A 24,194-nucleotide genomic window follows, 5' to 3' on the forward strand; every position below is an offset into this window, starting at 1 on the left:
CATGTTTTCATGTTCTAGGGTATATACCTAGGAATGGAATTACTGGGTCATACTGTAAATGTATGTTAAACTGTTTAAGAAAATACAAATCCTTGGGGCGCCTGGGTGTCTTAGTCGGTTAAGCGTCCGACTTTCGCTTAGGTCATGATCTCGCGGTTCGTGGGTTCGAGCCCCGCGTCGGGCTCTGTGCTGACTGCCAGCTCAGAGCCTGGAGCCTGCTTCAGTCTGTGACTCCCTCTCTCTCTGACCCTCCCCTGCTCACGCTGTCTCTCTCTCTCTCTCTCCTAGAAATAAATAAAACATTTAAAAAAAAAAAAAAGAAAAAGAAAAAGAAAATACAAATCCTTTCCCGGAAAGAGCACCATTGTATTCATCAGCAATGTATAAAAGTATTCATATTATTGCCAGCAATTCATATTAGTCTTTTTAATTTTAGCCATTTCCTTGAATGTGAAGTGCATCTTATGTGGTTTTATTTTGCATTTTCTTAATTACTAATGATGCGTATTTCCATGTTAATGACTCTTTGTGTGTTTTATAAAGTTTCTGTTCATAGCTTTTGCCCATTTATTATTTGCTTTATTGTTGATATAGGAGTTGTATATATAATAAGATACAAGTTCTTTGTCAGCTTTATGCACTGTCTCTTTCAGCCTGTGGCTTGCCTACCCATTTTCTTAATGATATCTTTTAATAAACAGAACTTTTAAGTTTTAGAGTAGCTCAATTTATCACTTTTTCCCTTTGGTGGTTAGTGGGTTTTTGTTCTTACATAAGAAATTTTTGCCTGTCACAAGATACTCTGTTTTCTTCTAAAAACTTGATGGTTCTGGTTTTGATGTTTTGATATTTGACTGTGATGTTCATCACAAATCAATTTTATGTATGCAGTAGTGAAACTCAGTTTGTAATTTTCTAGTTGAATATCCAGTTGTGGCATTATTTATTAAGTTTATTTATTTTGAAAGAGAGAAGGGGAAGGAACAGAGAAAGAGAGAGACTCCCAAGCAGGTGGGGCATTGTCAGTGCAGAGCCGATCATAGGGCTCAATCCCACAGGAACACTGTGATCATGACCTGAGCTGAAATTAAGAGTCAGCCATTTAACAAACTGAGCCACCCAGGTGCCCCTCATTTTCACATTCTTAAAATATTGAGTTGTGGACATCGATAACCAGTAAAATCTGTCATTAGTCATAAGTTGGTAATGAGTGTCATTACAGATAAATTGATACTCTTAAGTGTGATGTAGTAAGTTCTTAAACTTTCTTTAATTTGCCCCTTTTTCTGTAATGAAAGTATTTAGATGGAAGTAAATGGTTTCTTGAAAGGAAATTTTTTTTCTTTCCTATTTTCTACAGACATTACCCATTATCTTTGCTTTAGGTGAAGGAAAATATTAAGAAATTAGTTTAATAAATTCTTGAGTAGCTCATTTTAGAGGTTTGAGTGGGAGATATAATTGTAAAGGTCATTTCAGTAGTGTGTGCCTATAATGTATAAGTTATTTTCAGAAGGTTTTTCTCCAGTGGCTTTGCATTTATGAGAGAATGATGGTAGCATCTCTAGGGTTTTATTCAGCAAATGGTTTTATTTCTCCATACTTAACGATCATAGGACTGGGTAAATTTTGATTAGTTTTTTTTTAATGTTTATTTAGAGAGAGAGAAGCAGGGAGAAAATCCCAGGCAGGCTCTGTGCTATCAGCATGGAGCCCAATAGGGAGCTCAAACTCATGAACCTCAAGATCATGACGTGAGCCAAAATCAGAGGCAGACACTCAACTGGCAGAGCTGCCCAGGCGCTCCAGATTTGTTCAGTTTTCTGATAGAGTAGTCGCATTATATACCAAACTTCTAATTAAAGTTTTTTCTTTGCAGAACGAAAGCTCCTCTTCTAATCTCTGTGTAGAAGACCTTCAGAAAAACAAAGATTCAAATAGTATAATTAAAAATAGATTGTCTGAAACAGTTAGGCAGAATACTAAATTCTTTTTTGACCCAGTTCGGAAATGTAATGGACAGCCTGTACCCTTTCAACAACCAAAACACTTCACGGGAGGAGTGATGCGGTGGTACCAAGTGGAAGGCATGGAATGGCTTAGGGTAATGAATTCTCAATTTTAATACATGATATTGATTCATTTCTATATAAGAGCCTGTTAATGTGCTGTAACACATCTTGAGTTGTTTCTTGCAACTTTCATTATTAAATATGAAGTGAACATTTTTGTGTAAATACTTATTTTCTAATTTATTTATCCAGACTAAATATTTGGTATCTTATTCAAGACTGCCAACACTTTTATGGCTTTGATAACTGACTTCTTGCAAGTGTTACTATAACCATGAATGTGTTAGTCTCATCATAATTATTTTTGGATAAAAAGAAATAAATTATTGCTAATTCAGTAGGTCTTTATATCAACTTAAATATAGTGTGTATTATTTTGTCCAGATGCTTTGGGAAAATGGAATTAATGGCATTTTAGCAGATGAAATGGGATTGGGAAAGACAGTTCAGTGTATTGCTACAATTGCATTGATGATTCAGAGAGGAGTACCTGGACCTTTTCTTGTCTGTGGCCCTTTGTCTACACTTCCTAACTGGATGGCTGAATTCCAAAGATTTACACCAGATGTAAGATATCTTTCCTTTTGTTGAATATATTTTCATTGTAAATATTTTATTGTTGGCTGAATTCTATTGTAGAATTGTCACTATAATGTCGATTTCTGCACTACAGAAACACTACATTTTATTGGAGGTTTTGTTTGTTTGTTTGTTTAAGATTATTTAATCTGTACACCCAACTTGGGGTTCAAGGTCATGACCATGAGATCAAGAGTCACACACTCCTCGGGCTGAGCCAGCACCCCTATTTCAGTTATTTTTCAAATATTTCAAATATTATTTGAAAAAATAATATTCTCTTTACGTATATATGGAAGAGAATAGTTATTAATAATCTTGGGTATTTGCCGAAAATAACCCTGGATGATTTTGAGTGTATTGGATAATTTGATTCACTTAAGACTGACCTAAGTAGAATTTAATTTTCTTACTGTGGTATTACCTTCTATATATGTGTGTCATCTTAGCCAAATCCTTGCCTTAAACTTGATTTGTTTTTATGGCTTTTTCTTACTCCCTTATAGTAGTAACATAATTGATTAGAACTGATGGCCTTATTTTGATATAGAAAAATAGAGCTAAGATTAAATTGTCTTTTTCTCTCCTAAATGGTTAATATGTTTTCCAAATTGTTGATACTTAGATTTTGTTTTGAAGTTTGTTATAAATCAATGTGAAATCTTTTTAGATTCCTACTATGTTATATCATGGAACCCAGCAGGAACGTCGAAAATTAGCAAGGAATATTCACAAGCGAAAAGGGACTCTGCAGATTCATCCTGTGGTAATTACTTCATTTGAAATAGCCATGAGAGACCGAAATGCATTACAGGTATGATTTGTTTCCATTGAATTCTTTCTTTGTAACCCATAAACTGTATTTTTCTTAGTTCCTTGCACCATCTAGTAGCATTTAATTTTTTTTTTCCTCTAATGGAAGTCAATATTGTGTTTTACCGATTCTTTTAGAAACTAGAGGTTTATATTAACAGTCTTAAAGGTTGCAATAAGGCTGTAGTCTTTACAGGAAAATAAGACCTATAGCACCTTGCCTTTAGCCATAATATCATTTTGTGTGTTAGAATCAGGTAGACCTACCGAATCTGAGTATATTATAGACATGCCTAACATGTGGTTTAAGTATATAGAACTTAACTTACCCATTTAATTTTAATCAAATAAGAATAGAATATATTAAGACAAGTTATTTTTAGACTGTCTCCTGGATATATGGCATAACATTATCAATTAGTGCCCAAGTTACAATATATTTGGAATATTAACTTTTGCTCCTTGCCTCTGTCAGTTTATTTTTGGTGTTTGAAGTACTTTATCATTGTTACACCTATAGTAACTATACATGTATAGTTCTTTACTACTTTGTTTTTCCTTTCTCTGTTTGGTACATCAGGTTTTACTTGTGGGGCACCTGGGTGGCTCAGTTGCTTGAGCTCCTGGCTCAGGTCATGATCTCATGGATTGTGGGGTCAAGCCCCTCCATCAAGTTCCATGCAGATAGCTTGGAGCCTGCTTTAGATACTGTGTCTCCCTCTCTCTGTGTCCCTCCCCCACTCATGCATGTGCATTCGCGTGCTCTCTCTCTCTCTCAAAAAAAAAAAAAAAATTAAAAAATCTTTTTAAAAGTTTTACTTGTGTGCTAGTGGAAATTTGGAAGATGAATTGCAGTTATGTTACTTCTTCACAGTAAAATAATAAATACTACTTGTAGAAAAAAGCACACAGACTTAAAAGCAATTTTATTTTATTTATTTTTTTTTAAGTTTATTTTCAGAGAGAGCACAGTAGGGGAGGGAGAGAGAGAATCCCACACAGGCTTTGCAGTGTCTGCCCAGAGCCTAATGTAAAGCTTAAACCCACGAACTATGAGATCATTACCTGAGCCAGAATCAAGAGTTGGATGCTTATCCGACTCAGCCACACGCAGGCACCCCAAAAACCATTTTAATTCTGAGAATGCTACAGCTATATAAATATTTTTCTTAGTATATAAGTATAATTTATATGTAGGGTTATACTATACATTGTTTCTTTTTTTTTTTACTATACATTGTTTCTTAAAACTTCAGTTTCCTACTAAATAAAGGTGAAGACCTTTCTAATTTGCTCTCCCTATCCTACCTATATTGAAACATAAGCATTCTTGTCAAGTCCATTCACTAGTGGCTAGAATTTTGGAATTTTCTTCCACTGAACTTAAAATTATTTTAAGGATCTTAGCTTTGGGGGTACACGGCTTCTGTTGGTGAGTGGTAACAGAAGTCTCTGTTCACTTAATTCATTTTTCAGGACCCTCATTTCTAACGCATTGGGTTTTCTGATTGTTTTGCATATTCATTTATTTATGTTTGGGTTTTTTAAAGATAGATGTCTTACAGTGAGCAGTTATTCAGGTTATCTAGTTTGCCATAGTACCAGCAAAAGAAGTCCCAAATTGTTTTTCTTAGTCATAATATTATTTAAAAAGGTTTTTTTTATTGTGCTATGAATGTATTGAAGTGAAATGCAAAAGTGCCCCATTTCATCCTCTCCCCCCAGTTTGGCAATCCTGTTATCCAAGGATACCTACACTTGACAAGTTGGTATTTATATATCCATGTTTCTATATTTTTAAACAATAATATAGGTGAACTTTAAGTTTTCCCTTTGCCCAGTCAAGATAAAGAGAAAGATAATAAAAGTGAAGACTAAGAGTTTTTGTTTTTGTTGTATTTGCTTTTTTACAAGGCATTTTTTTTTTCTCCTTTGAGATTATAATGCTAGAAGTACAGGGGTTTTTGGTAGTTTTTGCTTTTTTTTTTTTTTTTTTTTTTTTAAGGTTAATTTTTGTTATTTGAGAGAGAGAGAATTAAGAAGCAGGCTCCATGCCCACCACATAGTCTTGATGTGGGGCCCAACCTCACCACCCTGAGATTATGACCTGAGCTGAAATCAAAGGGTCCAATGCTTAACCTGCCTGAGCCACCCATGTCCCCCTACAAAGTTTTTTAAAATTAGAAATTAAAACAATTTTTATGACAACTTTATGAAAGTAGGTGGTTGGCTTTCTTTTGTGAAGATACAAATTACTAAAACTGACTCCGGAAGAAAGGGAAACCTAAATAAACCGATATTATGTAAAAAATTGAGAGCACCATCACATTAAATAAGTGTCAGTTTCAGATGTAGGCCTCAAGAATGAAAATTCTAATGATATTTAATGTTTCAGAGCATATGGAACTAATAAAAGCTTTTAGTTTTTTTTTAGGAATCTAGTTTAATACTAATCAAAACCTGACAAGTACACAGGGAAACCACAGATTGCTTTGCCTAAAAAATATGACTAGAGAAGTTTTAAATACGTAATAGCAGGTGGACTTTATTAGTTCATAGATAACCAAGTGAGGTTTATTTTAGAAATACAAGTATATATCCACTTTAGTAAATTTACTTACCCTTTTAGTAGCTCAAAGGAGAACATGGTCCTCTCAGTAGATACAGAAATGCCATTTGTTAAGACTGAACGTCCATCCCTAATAAAGAGGTTTTATTTTTAGAATTGTTTTTAGGGAAAATTGTGAGGTCATAATGTTAAAGTTTTTCCCTAAATTGCTTTTGTAGCACTGCTATTGGAAATACTTAATAGTAGATGAAGGACACAGAATTAAAAACATGAAATGCCGTCTGATCAGAGAGTTAAAACGATTCAATGCAGATAACAAACTTCTTTTGACTGGTACTCCCTTGCAAAACAATTTATCAGAACTTTGGTCATTGCTGAACTTTTTGTTGCCAGATGTATTTGATGACTTGAAAAGGTAGGTAAGCCAGTTATTTACCTATTTTCTTTATTTTTCTAACCTTCTCAAATGTGTGCTCTTAGTTAAAATTAATTCCTGTCTTCTAAGTAGTTGGATTAAAATGATAGCTTTTCAACTATTTCTTTGTGGTATATGTATGCTAATACAGTTGATTTATATAATAGGCTAATTTGTAATCATTTTTTTTCCTCTTACAGCTTTGAATCTTGGTTTGATATCACTAGTCTTTCTGAAACTGCTGAAGATATTATTGCTAAAGAAAGAGAACAGAATGTATTGCATATGCTGCATCAGGTACGACTTTGTCTTATCCTGCTTACTGTGGACTACTAGAAACAAAAAAGGAACCCTATAGATTACCTGTTCAACCCTTTGTAGTAGATTTGGAAAAGTGAAGACCCCTCAAATTTAACTTACTCCCTCTCCCCCCTTTCTCTTCCCTCACCCCCAGAGGTCACATGGCTTTACAGCAGAACTCAAGTGAAAAGTTTGCCCTTTTCATGTATATTCCTTTTATATCTGTGGTTGCTGATATGTTTGTCAGCCAAAAAATGAAAGTGGTGGGTTTTATGAATGTTTGACAATAATATTTGCATAATTCACTTACTTACATGATCCATTTTTACTGTTTTCTCCAGTTTCTACCCATCCTACCTGTGTTTACTTTAGGCAAATTAATCTGTCAAAGGTTTCCTAGTCATTTCCATATGGGAGCCCAGAAAAGCTTCTCAATTGTGCTTTGACAATTTTATTCAAAGTCCATTATAACTTGTTTATTTCAATTTTTTTAAACGTTTATTTATTTTTGAGACAGAGACAGAGCATGAGCTGGGGAGGGGCAGAGAGAGAGAGGGAGACACAGAATCTGAAACAGGCTTCAGGCTCTGAGCTGTCAGCACATAGCTCGATGCAGGGCTCAAACCCACAAACTGCAAGATCATGACCTGAGCTGAAGTCGGAAGCTTAACCAACTGAGCCACTCAGGCACCCTGTAACTTTTTTGTTTTAAAGTTTATACATATTCGTGATAAAAATATGAAACAGTATAAAAATTGAAAATAATAATAAAATTCCAAATCATACTTCCCTTACCAAATCATTTGTATTTTTTTTCTTGGTAATTGGTATATGTGTTTCTGGGCAGCTTATTTACAGATCTTTTTTCTTAAACTGGTAGTAATGTTCTCTCTCTTTTAAAGCCTTTCTGTGCTTAACTCTATCCCTATGGAGTATTCAACTACAGATCCCTAAAATGAATCTTATGTAAATGAGTTATCAATCTATATATCAAGATACAGCTATAAAGGATATAAAATTATTTAAACAAGTTTATGTATTCTTTTGAAGACCTCTAAACTATTGAATAATGGTATAATTACCTAATGCTTCTGCTGTTGTTTTGTAAATGTGAAAATTACATATCATCACATAATAGGAAGATGAATGAAAATAATCTAACCCTAAAGTTTTAGAACTTATAGAAGAAAACTCTTACGTCTGATCCCTAGGTTTGTTGGTATGTTGGTTTTATGCTAGTCCAAAACCTCACTGTAAATGCTGTGGGATATCATTTTAATTCTAAGAGTCACAAATGTCATCTTCTTTCTACTTCTTAAAATATTCAAGATATATTAAGAGGTTTTGAAGCAATGTTAAATTTTGAAATGTTATAGATAAATACCATGAATTTGGGATGTCTTTTGGTCTGGGGAAATTTCAAGAAGATATTTTATCTTTCAAGATTTGATAGTATATATATAGGAGGAAAAGAGAAAGAAGGATACAGAGGTTTGTGGAGAGAGAATTGCTTGAAAACTTGGAATTGCTTAATATTCACATGTTTATTCATGTTTAAATTTTAGATTCTAACACCTTTTTTACTGAGAAGACTAAAATCTGATGTTGCTCTTGAAGTTCCTCCCAAGAGAGAAGTAGTTGTTTATGCACCACTTTCAAAGAAACAAGAGATCTTTTATACAGCCATTGTGAACCGTACAATTGCGAACATGTTTGGATGCAGTGAGGTAGAGTGTGGATTTGAAATAAACTGTAAATAACAGTTGGCATTGAAAATTTTATGGTTAATTTCAGTCTTGGAGCTCATCACCTGTTTTTAGGACTTGTAGAAGGTGAATTTCTAACTGGAGTATAAGGCATAAGGTCATTAGCAAAGGTTGTCTCCTAGTAATTCTGTGATCCTATTGAAGTTCAAGTGATGATTCATGCTCAAGTGATGATTCATGCATCAGTTGCATTTTGGATATATGGAATGCTTATTAAGATTGTTTATTCCTGTCCCAGATCAACCCTAATCATGCTGTGGGGTGATGGACCTGGAAACACATATGAAAAAGCACACAATATACTAAAAGAATTTCCCAACTAGACCACAACACAGTCCCTTTATAGAAGGCTATTGATATCCAAAAATGTAACAGAATACTTCATTTGAAAGAGATTTTTTTTTGTCACCATATAAGAGACTAAATTGGAATGTGGTTATCTTAAGACTAAAGATTAGAAGACCCTTAGAGTTTGTTTACTTTTTATCTTTTTTTTTTTTTTTAATGTTTGTTTATCTTTCAGAGAGAGTCAGAGATACAGCATGAATTGGGGAGGGGTGGAGAGAAAGGGAGGCACAGAATCTGAAACAGACTCCGGGCTCTGGCTGTGAGCACAGAGCCCAATGCAGGGCTCGAACTCAAAGACCATGAGATCATGACCTGAGCCGAAGACGGACGCTCAACTGTCTGAGCCACCCAGGCGCCCCCCCCCCACTTAGATTTTGTTTAAATGTCCAGATTTTTTTCTACTGTGTGCTATAGACCTATGTATTTCTTTTCAAAATTATTTGTGGTTCTAGACATTTCTATTTTGTACAACCATTGGACTCTGTTCCCCAATTTCTATTATATGATGAAGGGAAGATTCTTGAGTTTTTAGCTATTAGGAATTTAATATTGTTCCTTATTGTGAGGAATTTCATAGCATTATTATATACTATTCCAAAGAGATACTCTCTATTGCAGATATGTAAGGCCCCTGTTATTAAATTCCTTCATATAAGTTCAAAACAGCTCTACCCATCTTTAAATTCATACCCATGGAGATATGAAGGCCTTTACTGTAATTCTCAGATACTATCGTAATTGTTAAAATAATTAGGCGTCACATGACCACATTTGCACTTGGCTAAAATTGATGGATCCTTGATTTTATGCCTTTGGAAATCACTAAACTTGATGAAAGACAAAATTATTATTTCTATATGTCATAAAACATTTGTACATAAAAATATTCTATTACACTTTGTATATATTTAGAATTTAAGGGTATAGCTTTTTAAACATATTCCTTTTAATTGTTCACTTTTAGAAAGAAACAGTTGAGCTAAGTTCCACTGGACGACCAAGACGGCGTTCCAGAAAGTCAATAAATTACAGCCAAATAGACGATTTCCCTAATGAATTGGAAAAATTGATCAGTCAAATACAGCCAGAAGTAGACCGAGAAAGGTATGAGTTTAAAATAAATTTAAGTATTCTTTAAACTATGGTACTTTTTGTATTTCTCACATTCGTGGATTATATGTTTTTGGTAGAGCTGTTGTGGAAACGAATATCCCTCTAGAGTCTGAAGTTAATCTGAAGTTGCAGAATATAATGATGCTCCTTCGGAAATGCTGTAATCATCCATACTTGATTGAATATCCCATAGACCCAGTCACACAAGAGTTTAAGGTGAGTACCATTTAATAATGTACTGTTTTGATTGCTGTAACTTTTTATATTGAAGGAAAATGTCATTTTGTTTTTTGATTATTACTTAAGTATTGTAATCCTTAAAGTATAAAGATTGTAATCCTTCCAGTAAGTGAAGATAATCTTCTCCCCCAAAACTGAGAGAACTTTTTGAGTTTTAGAATGATAGTCACTTTGTATATGTAAGTGAAATATTTCTATTTACATATTTTATCTGAACACTAATAAATTTAGAGTGATAGTGTAAAGTTTTTTGTATAAAACAATATTTTGGGGTTTCGTTTTGTTAGTAATCCTGTTTATTTCCACTTTGTGTTTTGCTGTCTATCAGAGATAGTTGTCACATTTTCAGTATTCCTTTTAGTTAGTATTTAGATTGGCAAAATCATTCTGACTGCTCATTGCCTAAATCTTAACAGAAAGTCACAGAACAAAAAAGTTTACAAAGTTACAGGCATTTAGATTAGGTGAATGAAATTACTTTCCTGGGCAGTTGATGGAAGAAATGGCATAGTATTAAAATAAACCTGTTCTCAGTAACCTTTAATAACCCTATTTCACACTAGTTTACACAGTAGAGTTTCTTCTCCCTAGCAATATTTATATTTGGGGCCAGCTAATTTGTTTACGAGATGCTGTCCTGTGAACTATAGCCCATTTAATATCATCCGTAGTGTCTAGTCACTGGGTACCAAATAGTATTTTCCCAGGTTGTGATAACCTAAAATGTCTCTAGATACTGCTAAATATATCCTGGGATGGAGGGCAAAATTGCCCCTATTTGAGAATCACTTCTTTACAGTTTTTCATTCAAGTAAGGAAGAAGATAATCTCTGATGAGGAAATTAATTTTCACTAGAAGATGAAGATTTTCTTTAATATTTAGGTTGCTTATAAGCTCTTATGTTTTCTTTATACTCAGAAGTCTAGCAGTTATTTTCATTCATATTTTATTAAAAGTACATTTATAAAGAAAAAACTTCAACATACATGCAGTATGCAGTTTAAACTTAACAGTTCTCTTATTACAAAGTCTTTGAGAGAGGGGTGGGGTAGATAGATCAGAGTTGGACTTCTTGTTTTTGTGAAATCATTTGTTTTAAATTTAAAAGTATGTCTTTCTCTGAGAAAGAACTATCTTATTTAAAAAGATCAAATAACAAGCTCAATTTTTAAAAATTTTATAGGGACTTATATGTTATTAAAAATGAACTGTTCACCTGGACTTTATTTTGATGAAAATTATTGATAACTATTGTGACTATTTTTTCTGTTGTCCTTCTTTACCTGCTTTTAAGATTGATGAAGACTTGGTAACAAATTCTGGGAAATTCTTAATTTTGGATCGAATGCTGCCAGAACTAAAAACCAGAGGTCACAAGGTGGTACCTTTGATTGGATTTTTGGTTGTTTAATTACTTCCTGTTAGTACAGATACTAAGATATATTTAAATTTCAGGTGCTGCTTTTTTCACAAATGACAAGAATGTTGGACATTTTGATGGATTACTGCCACTTTAGAAATATCAACTTTAGCAGGCTTGATGGATCCATGTCTTACTCAGAGAGAGAAAAAAATGTAAGACTATTACATAATACATATCAAATTCCTTTTTGTAATTCATATCTTGATTTCTAAAGTAATGTTCAGAGTAGACCCACAAATTGATAGACTGAAAACCTCGTAGCAGGATCAAAAACCTAAGCATTTTTTAATTTTAGTAAGTCTTAATGATTTTTAAAAATTTTTTTTAATGTTTTATTTATTTTTGAGAGAGATAGCATGAACAGGGGAGGGTCAGAGAGAGAGTAAGACAGAGAATCTGAAGCAGACTCCATCCAGGTTCTGCACTGTCAGCACAGAGCCGGACATGGGGCTCAAATCCACAAACTGTGAGATGATCCCAGCCAAAGTCAGTTGCTTAACTGACTGAGCCACCCAGGCACCCTGTCGTTTTCAACTTTGATGACTTTGGGGTTTTCATTATTTATTCCACATCAAAAATCCTGTAGATAATGAATAATTCATACCTAGTTGGGGAATGCTGGCCTATTATATCCCTTGGCATTGCCCTCCATCCTACCTTTGCTGTAAACGTATGGTTATAAGATGGTTGCTCCACATGCAACATCATATCCATGTTCCAGACAGTAACAATTTTTTAATTCCTTGAGTTTATACCTTTTTTACTTTTAGATGCACAGCTTCAACACAGATCCAGATGTGTTTATCTTCTTAGTGAGTACACGAGCTGGTGGCCTGGGCATTAATTTGACTGCAGCAGATACAGTTATTATTTATGATAGTGATTGGGTAAGTCAAAAATATAGCACATGCTGATTATATTTCCATTCTTAATTTTTTTTATCTTTCATTGTATGCTTTGCAATTTTATTTACTTTGAAAATGTATCCCATTTTAAGACAAATCATCAAGTGTCTTGTATATAAAGACTTGAACATGTTTTATAATTGAAATCATTCTGGAGATCTAAAGTGAGTTAAGACACTGTTTAAAAGATTCTGATTGGATCATGCATGTATGTGACTTTACCCACATAGTATGAGTTTAGATAACTTTAACATTCAACTATTAAATGTTATTTTTCTTTTTACTCTAAGAATCCCCAGTCTGATCTTCAGGCCCAGGATAGATGTCATAGAATTGGTCAGACAAAGCCAGTTGTTGTATATCGTCTTGTCACAGCAAATACTATCGATCAGAAAATTGTGGAAAGAGCAGCTGCTAAAAGAAAACTGGAAAAGTTGATCATCCACAAAAGTAAATTATACTTTGTAACACTTTTTTGTTTGAATTTACTATTATATGTTGTGATATTTTATTACTATTATTTTCTTTTATTATTTTTAAAGATTTTTTTAAGTATATTTATTTTGAGAGCAAGAGAGAATATGAGCAGGTAAAACAGAATCCCAAGCAAGCTCCTCACTGTCAGCATAGAGCCCGATGCGAAGCTAAGTCCCATAAACTATGAGATTATGACCTGACCCAAAACCAAGAATTGGACACTTAACTGACTGAGCCCCCCCAGGTGCCTTGAAAGATTTTATTTTATTTTATTTTATTTTAATTTTTTTAATGTTTTATTTCTAGGAGAGAGAGAGAGACAGCGTGAGCAGGGGAGGGTCAGAGAGAGAGGGAGTCACAGACTCTGAAACAGGCTCCAGGCTCTTGAGCTGGCAGTCAGCACAGAGCCCGACGCGGGGCTCGAACCCACAAACCATGAGATCATGACCTAAGCGAAAGTCGGACGCTCAACCGACTAAGCCACCCAGGCGCCCCTGAAAGATTTTATTTTTAAGTAATCTCACACCCAGTGTGGGACTTGAACTCACAACATCAGAGTCAAGAGTTGCATGCTCCACTGACTGAGCCATCCAGGCATCTCACTGATTTCTTTATAAAAGGAATTAGTACAGGGACGCCTGAGTGGCTCAGTCATTGGAGCCTCCAACTTTTGATTTCAGCTCAGGTCATAATCCTAGGGCCATGGGGATTATTAGTACAGAGGCTGCTTAGGACTCTCTCCTGTTGCCCTTCTCCCCCACTCGTGGGCATGGTCTCTCTCTAAAATAAAAATATACATAAAGAAGTACAGCTTGATAAAGATTTAGATAAATAGTGGGGAATTTGCAGCTGTAAAGACCTAAACTAGATTTGTGTGACCATAAACATAAATAAAGAAAAAACGTTAATGTATAGATTAGGAGCAGAGGGGCAAAGAAAACCCTATCCAGGATACTTTTATAATGCTATATCCTAACCTCTGTTACGGGGATTTGACGTGATGGAAATGCTTATTCTTGAGCAGAGATTTGCCTTCCAAAAGGCTTTAAGAAGACTTCAAGACTCTTCTTAGAAGTTCAGTATATTAAGTATTAGAATCTTAAAGATACACTGAGGTAGTGCTATAAAATCTATTTACTTGATTAAACTCACATATTTCAAAAATGTGGCTCTAGAATGTCCTTTTCATTGTTTCAAATACAGTATTCTTAAAATACAGTGTTTTAGATTGTGAGAAGTAGGGGAAGTGAAGTAGGTGAGGCATTAATATTTTATATTCTGTTCCCTAAGATTCCTTGGAGAAGTTTCTGCTTTTATTCATTCAGTATGAAAATCTGTTTGGCGAAATTGCCTTCATAGCTACCATCACAGAAGTTGAAAACATCTGTTATGTTGTAAAGCCTAGAGTAATGGGAACATGATAATGTGGAAAATCACTATCATTTTATTTTATGCTACTTTTCTGCTTGCTCTTTACTTGGGAGTACTTCCTCCAGTGTATCTGATATTGAGTTAGGTTTTAGAAATCTTTAATTTGATCTGATAGAACATTCAGATTATAGTTGGAATTTACAGTGGAGGGAAAAAGAACTTGCCTTAAGAAGATTTTGTACAGGGGCACCTGGGTGGCTTAGTCGGTTAAGCGTCCGACTTTCGCTTAGGTCATGATCTCGCGGTTTGTGGGTTCGAGCCCTGCGTCGGGCTCTGTGCTGACTGCCAGCTCAGAGCCTGGAGCCTATTTCGGAGTCTGTGTCTCCCTGTGTCTCCCTTTCTCTCTGACCCTCCCCTGCTTGTGCTGTCTTTCTCTCTCTCTCCTAGAAATAAATAAAAATATTAAAGAAGATTTTGTACAAATTAAAAAATGTTCACCTGTGCTGCTTTAGGTTTTTGAACAATGAAATGTATTTTCTTTATTGAATATAGTTTAAATTCCAGTAAAATTTATATCATTTTATTTCCAAAGTCTGTTTCCAGTATTTTGAGAAATTAATTTCAAAGAACAATTTGAAAAGAATTTTTAAAATACTGGCAGTGTTTTATTGAGGTATAATATATGTACAGCAAAATAACCAGGTCTTAAATGTACAGATTGAATTTTGACCAACATATACACACAGTATAACTGTCCTCTAGATCAAGGTAAACATTTCCATCATCCAAAAGCATTTCCTCATACACCAGTCATTTTCCATATTTTCTTGTTCCTCACCAGAAGGCAGCCACTGTTCTGATTTCTGTGACACAGATTAGTGTTTCCTTTACCTTCATATGTGGATTCATTCGTATGTATGTAGCTACTTTTGTTTAGCATAACATTTTGAGATTCATTTATGTTATATTGTAAGTTAATAGTTTGTCCATTCTTTTGTTGGTTGACATTTAAATTGTTTTTCAGATCTTGTTTATTTTTAATTTTTTTCTTTTTTTTTAATTTCTGAGAGAGAGACAGTATGAGCAGGGGAGGGTCAGAGAGAGAGGGAGACACAGAATCCGAAGCAGGCTCCAGTCTCTGAGCTGGCTGTCAGCACAGAGCCCAATGCGGGGCTCAGACCCATGAACCATGAGATCATGACCTGAGCCGAAGTTAGACGCTTAACTGACTGAGCCACCCAGGCGCTCTTTTTTTATAAGCTGCTCTTACACAAGTATTTGTGGACATATGCCTTTGTTCTTGGTCTTTGGATGGGTGCATGTTTACCTGTAGGAACCTGCTGAACTTTTCCCTAAGTGGACGTACCATTTTACATTTATACTGGCAAAGTATGAGAGTTGTGATTACTTTTCTCCTTATCAGCACTTGACTTTGCCTGTTCTTTTTAACATATGCCCTTCTGATTGGTTTATAATGCATATTTTGGTTTTAATAGCAATTTTCAGTGTTTTAAATTTCTTGAAAATTTTTTTCTAGATCATTTCAAAGGTGGTCAGTCTGGATTAAATCAATCTAAGAACTTCTTAGACCCTAAGGAATTAATGGAATTATTAAAATCTAGAGATTATGAAAGGTAAGATATTTTAATTTTTAAAAAATGTAATTTGTAGTTTTGATTTATCATGTGGACTTGAATATTTTGTTTTCTTATAGGGAAGTAAAAGGATCAAGAGAGAAGGTCATTAGTGATAAAGATCTGGAGTTGTTGCTAGATCGAAGTGATCTCATTGGCAAGTATCCTGCTTTTATTTTTCTTTTACTGGAGACTGAAACAGACATAATATGTAATTCATTCAGACATTTAACTAGTCTTTTTTTCTTTATGATTCTCTTTGTCAGAATCTTAAAATCATGACATTTTACTCATCTTTTACTCTGACATTTTTTATTGAGAAGAACAGGTCTTTAAATGTAGCCACTATGTCATTACATTTAGGAGCATTGGCACTAAACCCTTGAATTGATACCTAGTACCCAAGCCATATTCACATTTCACCAGTTGTCTCAAATCTTTTTTTTACAGTTTGAATCAAGATCCAGATTTCATTGTTTGTTATGACTCTTTTCTTCTGTAACACTCCTTCTTGTTTTGTTTTTCCATGTCATTGAGAAAAACTGGGTTGTCCTATAAAATGACCTCTATTTTGAATTTTGCTGATGTTTAAAAAATTCTTTTTGTGTTGTTCGTTGATTTGTTCCTCAGTTTCTTCCTCCATCCACTTATTTTCAGAACAGTGGTAAATTAGCTATGTAAATAGCTCTATAGGCTTAATTAGATCCAGGTTCCATTTTTTTATGAATACTTTGTGGTTTCTCTCTTTGAGAAAAGCACTTGTTAGTATGTAAAGAGCCTCCCTCCTGTGGCTTTAAGTTACCGGGACACAGGCTTCCACACAAACACCTGTAACCTTCTCAGCTCTTTCACTCAAGAGTTTGGCCTTCATGATGAGAGCTTGCTTTGGGAGCTTTCTCTTTCCCAAATGTTTGTAGCCCAGTTGCATTTTATGAATGATAGAATCATCTCCAGTCTTGTTTTGCAGAGCATTTATCAGTGTCTGCTCACTGACCAAGGCCTATGGTTTATCAGAGTTGACAGGTGAGCAGAGGCTCTGGTTCCTCTGTAAGTGGTAATGCCTCATACTAACTTTCTCAAAGTAACTTCAGTAATATTTGTTGAAGTTGATCCTGTGGTCATGCCACCAGCATCACCCTGGCTTCCTGGGTGCTGCTTATGTTTGTGACACAATTCACATGGTCCTGAGGCTTCTGGGTCTTCCTTAATCTAGATGGTATGTCATCAGCAATGACCAAATAGCTGTTGTCATATTCTAAATCCTACCAAGAGGTACTTTTCTGGGTTTCTTCTTTTTAGTGAGCTAGATTGATCAGCTGATTCAGGCTGATTTTATCAAGTTTCCTGTCCTTTATTTAACCTGATGATTTTAGTATCCAATGATGATGATTGTTTTGAACAATTATTGCCTTAAGGATTGCGAAATGGTAATTTTCTTGTTTTGTCTTTCCTTTATTAGCCAGAATTAATCTATTAAGAACTTTTCCTTGCCAACAATTTGGTTATTCTGAGATATACTTTATACAGGTGAAGCACAATAAATTGCTTCTCTTTTTCAGTTTTTAGTATGAGTTGATGTCTACAGTGGTGAACATAAATTATTTAGAAAATATAAATATTTAAAACTCATCATTTCCTAATTATTTTTATAACCTGGTAATCTATGCCCTTATGTGTATTGTAACTGTAGGGGAAATACTATATAAAGCTGTACCACTGCACGTCTTTCAGCACTGGTATGTTGGTAGTGTGGTATTGGTGATGGTAGGAATATGTTAATACCGTGGAAATAGGGAAAAACTACAAATCCCGGGCCTTCGTGGGACAGGACGTTGGGGGAGCCATTGTTGAACTTTTACAGGCACACCATTGAGTATATTTTAGTGATGTCTTCAGCTTTGTTTCAGGTAGCCCTTTTTAAAGTTGTATTGTCTTGGGGCGCCTGGGTAGCTCAGTTGGTTAGAGTCCGACTTTGACTCAGGTCATGATCTCACAGTTTGTCAGTTCGAGCCCTGCGTCGGGCTCTGTTGACAGCCAGTCAGAGCCTGGAGCCTGTTTTGGATTCTGTGCCTCCCTCTCTCTCTGACCCTCCCCTGCTCATGATGTCTCTATCTCTCTCTGTCTTTCAGAAATAAATAAAACATTAAAAAATTTCTTTTAAATAAATAAATTAAAAAATTGTGTTGTCTTGCTGAGTGGGAAGAAGTCTTTATATCTTCTAGATACAAGTCATTTATCAGATAGCTGTTTTGTAAATATTTTCTCCCAGTCTGTGGCTTATCTTGCGCACTCTTTCCCCCGCCCACCACAGCTAAACTCTACACCCAAAATAGGGCTTGAACTCATGATCTGAGATTAAGAGTTGCATGTTCTGTCATCTGAGCTAGCCAGACATCTCTTATCTTGCACTTTCTTAATTAGTGTCTTAATTATTAGTGTCTTTTGAAGGGCAAGATTTTAATTTTGATAAAATCCAGTTTATCTTTTTTTGTTATCATTTACTATTTTGATGTCATGTCTAAGTAATCTTTGCCTAGCCAATACATGGTGTTTTCTTTTACGAGTTTGATAATTTTGGGGCGTCTGGGTGTCTCATTCTGTTTAAGCCTCTGACTTCGGTTCAGATCATGATTTCGCAATTTGTGAGTTGGGGCCCCACAATGGGCTCTGTGCAGACAGCTCAGAGCCTGGAGCCTGCTTCGGATTCTGTGTCTCCTTCTCTCCCGTTGCCCCTCCCCTGTTTGTACTCTGTCTCAAAAATAAATGTTAAAAAGTTAAAAAGAGTTTTATGGTTTTAGTCCTTGCATTTGAGTTAATTTTTCTGTAGAGTATGAGATAAAGGTCTGAATTCATTTTTTTGTTTGTTTTGCATGTTGTTATCCAGTTGTTCTAGCACCATTTATTTGTTGGAAAAGATTTTTCTTTTCCTATTGAATTGCCTGGGCAATGTTATTGAAAATCAGTTGATAAAAGGGCACCTGAGAGGTTCAGTTGGCTAAATGTCCAGCTCTTGATCTCAGTTCAGGTCATAGGATTAAGGCCTGGGTCAGGATCCGTGTTGAGCATGGATCCTGCTTGGTATTTTCCCTTCCTCTCTGCCCTTCTCAGAATCCTGCTCTCTTGCCTGCTCTCCAAAAATAAAAAATTAACAAACATACATACATACATACGTACTTTTTTTTTTTTTTTTTTTTTAAGTCAGCTGGTGTTCCGGGGTAGCTCAGTTGAAGCAGCTGACTTTGGCTTAGGACATGATCTCCTAGTCTGTGAGTTGGAGCCCCACACAGGGCCCTATACTGACAGCTCAGAGCCTTGAGCCTACTTTGCATTTTGTGTCTCTTTCTCTCTACCCCTCCCTGTTGTGCGCGCGCATGTGCTCTCTCTCTCTCTCTCTCAAAAATAAACATTAAGAGAAGAAATTTAAGGATCTTCTTAAAAAAAAAAGTCAACTGATCATAAATGTAATAGTTTATTTCTGTACTCTCAATTCTGGCCTCTTGATCTGTTTACCAGTCCTGTGCTGGTACCACACTGTCTTGATTATTGTAGCTTAGTGGAGAGAGACTCCTCTAATTTTGTTCTTTTAAAAAATTTTTAAGCTCTTTTTTGGTTCTTTGCATGTTTATACAAATTTTAGTTTTCAAATAGTTTAGAAAAAAATAATGAGAAAGATAAATCCTTATGGTCAAATCTTAAATATACTATTAAATAAAAAGTACCCATATAACAGCAGCTGGCTGTTCAGTCTGTAGAGCATGCAAGTCTTGAACTTGGGTTATAGGTTCAAACCCTACCTTAAGTATAGCGATTACTTTAGAAAAATCTTTAAAAATCAGTCATATAGAAGGTATGCAAAGATAGTGTGACATCTGAATTATTTTCATTAACTAAAGGAGAAGTAGATACTGAAAAGCTACTTTGGATAATATAATCAATTCAGAGTTCTTAAACTTGGAGAAGAATGTTGTTAACCTGGTAAAATGCATCCGTCTTGTAAATTACTACTAAAATCAAGATGAAGGATAGCAGCTTTGACTCCCACTGTATAATATATAAAATTGTACAATTTACAAGAAAATCCTAACTAATGCTACAAAATAATAAAAATAGATTAGAGGAATAGGGATACATATAGTTTTTGCATATGATGTAATTGTCTACGCAGAAAGTGTAAGGGAGCCTAGTAGTTTTTAGACTATAATTGGAGGAATGCCTAGCTTGATTGGTTAAAGCATCTGACTCTTGGTTTTGGCTCAGGTCATGATCTCATGGTTCGTGAATTTGAACCACACATCAGGCTACACACTGCTAGTGCAGAGCTGGCTTATGATTCTCTCTCTCTGCCCCTCCCCCTGCTCTCTCTCTCTCTAAATAAACTTTTTTAAAAAACAAAATAGAATTGGAGACAATTGCTATAAATTAATAGTATGTATATTCAGCAATAATTATTTAAAGAATAAAATACTTCCAACAACTGCAGAACTGCAACATGCCTAGGATTAAATGTAACAATTTTCTTAAGGCCATATGGACAAAATTAGGAACCATCGAAGGTCATTAACAGGACATTTAACTGTATTCACAAATGTAAATATTCAAGCGTAAGTTGGTATTCCCCAGCTTAATTTATATTCCTTATATGATATTCTAATTAAAACCCCAGTATGACTTTAAAGAACTATGACAGGGTGCCTGGGTGACTCCATCAGTTAAGTGCCTGATTCTTGAATTCAGTTTGGGGTTCATGGGATGGAGTCCCTCATTCTTGGAATTCTCTCCCTCCCTCTGCCCTTCTACTGCTTGTACATGCTGTCTCTCTCTCTGTCTCAAAATAAATTTTTAAATAAATAAAAGAAATAGAACCTGACACATTTAAAAAAAAAAGTGACAAGCAGTTTTAAAAATTCATATGAAAGAGGGGCGCCTGGGTGGCTCAGTCAGTTAAGCGTCTGACTTCAGCCCAGATCATGATCTCACAGTAGGTGGGTTCGAGCCCCGCATCAGGTTCTGTGCAGGCAGCTCAGAGCCTAGGGCCTGTTTCATATTCTCTGTCTCCCTCTCACTCTGCCCTTCTCCTGTTCATGCTCTGTCTCTCTCTGTCTCAAAAATAAATGAAAACTATTAAATTTTTTTTTAATTTATATAGAAGAGTAAAGGGCAGAGAGCCAAGATAATTTAGAAGAACAATAAAAAATTCCATATCCTGTATTAATACATGATATAAAGGTCATAATAATCAAGACTTTTGAATTAGCATATGATAAAATAAATAGACCAGTGGTTTGGCAAATCCAAAAAGCCAACCAAACTTGCATAGAAAATCAGTAAATGACAAAAATGGCAATTTAAACTAGAAAGAACAAATTCCTATTCAAATACATGATGCTGGGACTTTTTTTTTTTTTAATGTTATTTTATTTTATTTTATTTTTTTAATGTTTTATTTATTTCTAGGAGAGAGAGAGAGACAGCGTGAGCAGGGGAGGGTCAGAGAGAGAGTCACAGACTCTGAAACAGGCTTCAGGCTCTGAGCTGGCAGTCAGCACACAGCCCGACGCGGGGCTCGAACCCACAAACCGCGAGATCATGACCTGAGCAAAAGTCGGACGCTTAACCGACTAAGCCACCCGGGCGCCCCTAATGTTATTTTATTTTTGAGAGAGAATCCTAAGTAGGCTCTGCATTGTCAGCATAGAGCCTGACATGGAGCCCAAACCCGGGAACTATGAGATCGTGATCAAAGCCAAAGTAAAGAGCTGGACACCCAGCTGACTAAGCTACCCAGGTGCCCCAGGACATTTCTAATCAATAGCTAAGAAACCTCATACCGCACTCCAGAACAAATACTAAATAATTAACAGGTCAGAACCTAAATCTTAAAAGCAAAACTTTAAAAATATGGGAAAATACATGTATGATTTTTAGGACAGGAAAATAATTTTTTTAATGTTTATTTATAGATTGATTTTAATACAGTAAAGACTTGTATAAAAACAGATGATACTGGGGTGCCTGGATGGCTCAGTCGGCTAAGCATCAAACTTCAGCTCAGGTCATGTTCTCATCATGGCTAATGGGTTTGGATCCCCTTTTTGGGCTCTGTGCTGACAGACAGCCCAAAGCCTGGAGTCTACTTTGGATTCAGGGTCTCCATCTCTCTCTGCCACTCCCCACTCACGCTTCTTCTCTCTCAAAAATAAACATTAAAAAAAATTTTTAAACAGATGACACTACACACAGATTAGAGACAAGCCATAGAAATATTTTCAACACCTATCAGATAGAAAGTGCTTATAACATGTAACTAAAATTAACAAGAGAAAATGACAACATGAATAGGCAGGAAAATGGCCAGGGAACATATAAAAGATGCTTCAGCTTCCTAAGAAGTCAGAGTAATACCACTCAAAACTGGTAAAGATTTCATTCCGTAGCTATCATTGACAAAAATGTAAAAGACCACATATTAGCAGTGGGGGTGTGGATAAAGACAAATTTTCATGGTATCATGCTTTCCAGCCTTTAAACTAACAAAGATTGGGCTTTTAGTATTTTTTAGACATCTCTGAAGATGTAATTCAAATTGCTGCCCTATACCTCTGCGTCTTAAATATAACAAAAGTGATTTTGATAGCAAACTCTGATGTTTGTTCGTTGGAGGTCCGTTCTCATTGTAAAACGAGTACACTTTACTTTCCTGCTTTTGATACATTGAGTATTAATGATTGAGGAATAAAGTGTGTCACATTTTTGTGGGTTTTTAAGTTTTGTATAGTTGACTCTTTCCATAACAACTTATTGGATATCTCTTTTAATATTCTTTTTTAGGTTCTTATACTTGAAAAAAATGAATACTTGTTTAAAAAATAAATACTTGTTTATATATTTTTCTCTTAGATCAAATGAATGCCTCAGGACCAATTAAAGAGAAGATGGGAATTTTCAAGATCCTAGAAAATTCTGAGGATTCCAGTCCTGAATGTTTGTTTTAAATTGGAGTTAAAGACTGCCTTTAAAGTTCTTGTTTACATCCAGTAATTTGCCTATATTGGTTTTAAAATCCAGATTTTCCACTTGGCTTTTTTGGTTGTATCAGTTTACATAATGAAACTTGTACCATTGCATAAATAATAGATGATAATTTTCTGAGCCTTATTAAGAACAAAGAAGTATTCATAGTAAGTTTAGATTTACCGTTAATTTTTCGGGCTCGGTAATATTCTTGGGTACAGGCTGATGTGTACTTAACCACTGCCAGATTTATACAGTCTTCCTGTGGAAGTTTAAAGTCTTTTTTCCCCCTTTTAGGAGTACAGTTCATGGGTTTGGGGTACTTCATTTATGGAGTAGGCTTTTTTGATGGGGGAATGACTGGGATTATGCTTTCTGGTGTTTAAATAAGAAATTGTTTGATTTTAGAGTCTATTTCTATAAAATAGCTTACCAAATAAATATTGTTATAAGATGATCGCAGATATTTTTCTTTTTCTAGGAAAATAATGACTCAGGTGAAGTAATAGTAGCAAAAGTCTGGACTGGCATTGTGACTCAATGTTCTTATGTTGATTTTATTCATTATTATGTGATTTATACACATATATGAAGATTACAGCTGGACACTGGATTGGTTAATGCAGAGAAGACTCTCAGAGAAACTGTAAGGTCTTGACAAAAACAAGAGTAGAAATTGGAAGTGGTAATATATCGTGCAAAATAAGAATAGAACAAGAGAGAAAAGACCTTGAAAATGTAGTAGGAGTAGATAGTACCCAAGAGAAAAAAACAAGATGTAGGAAAGTAAGTAATATGAAATTCATAGGATATAGTAGAGGAACATAAAGACCAAAATCAGAACAATTTAGGGCCTGTATGTATGTCAGATTGTAAGGAAGAGAGTTCCTGAATGCTCCCTGAACAATATATTTTTGTGTAGGTTGTTTGCCTCTTGCGAAAATGTTATTGTATTCAATATAAAATAGATTATCTCTGCCTTAGAGTAACCAAACTATGACTCAGAAGAAAAAGTGTTCTGAGAGAATATTCGGATGAGCAGACTACAGAGCAGCTGTATTGTTTAAGTGGATATGTTTACCAGTTTCCAGTCAAGTTGTGCTGGCTAATCATACCTATAACTTGGTTGCTTAGTAGTCCAACTTAGTTTGCCTAGT

General features: G+C 35.1%; 1 protein-coding gene across 1 annotated transcript in view; it reads left to right on the top strand.

Annotated features, from left to right (window-relative positions):
- Positions 1-23,494, top strand: part of HELLS (helicase, lymphoid specific) — a 41,555-nt gene extending 18,061 nt beyond the window's left edge. Inside the window, exons 8-22 of the mRNA XM_039230215.1 lie at positions 1,880-2,104; positions 2,457-2,639; positions 3,322-3,465; positions 6,252-6,448; positions 6,649-6,745; positions 8,314-8,475; positions 9,827-9,966; positions 10,053-10,191; positions 11,511-11,594; positions 11,672-11,791; positions 12,410-12,526; positions 12,835-12,994; positions 15,930-16,026; positions 16,107-16,183; positions 22,924-23,494. Of these exons, the coding sequence (XP_039086146.1) occupies positions 1,880-2,104; positions 2,457-2,639; positions 3,322-3,465; positions 6,252-6,448; positions 6,649-6,745; positions 8,314-8,475; positions 9,827-9,966; positions 10,053-10,191; positions 11,511-11,594; positions 11,672-11,791; positions 12,410-12,526; positions 12,835-12,994; positions 15,930-16,026; positions 16,107-16,183; positions 22,924-23,018 (2,037 nt within the window). The 3' untranslated portion in view covers positions 23,019-23,494. The remainder of the gene's footprint in view (positions 1-1,879; positions 2,105-2,456; positions 2,640-3,321; positions 3,466-6,251; positions 6,449-6,648; positions 6,746-8,313; positions 8,476-9,826; positions 9,967-10,052; positions 10,192-11,510; positions 11,595-11,671; positions 11,792-12,409; positions 12,527-12,834; positions 12,995-15,929; positions 16,027-16,106; positions 16,184-22,923) is intronic.
- Positions 23,495-24,194: the final 700 nt, after the last annotated feature.

The sequence above is a fragment of the Hyaena hyaena genome, unplaced genomic scaffold (assembly GCF_003009895.1).
Source record: "Hyaena hyaena isolate Hyena2069 unplaced genomic scaffold, ASM300989v1 scaffold_44, whole genome shotgun sequence".
NCBI lineage: Eukaryota > Metazoa > Chordata > Mammalia > Carnivora > Hyaenidae > Hyaena > Hyaena hyaena.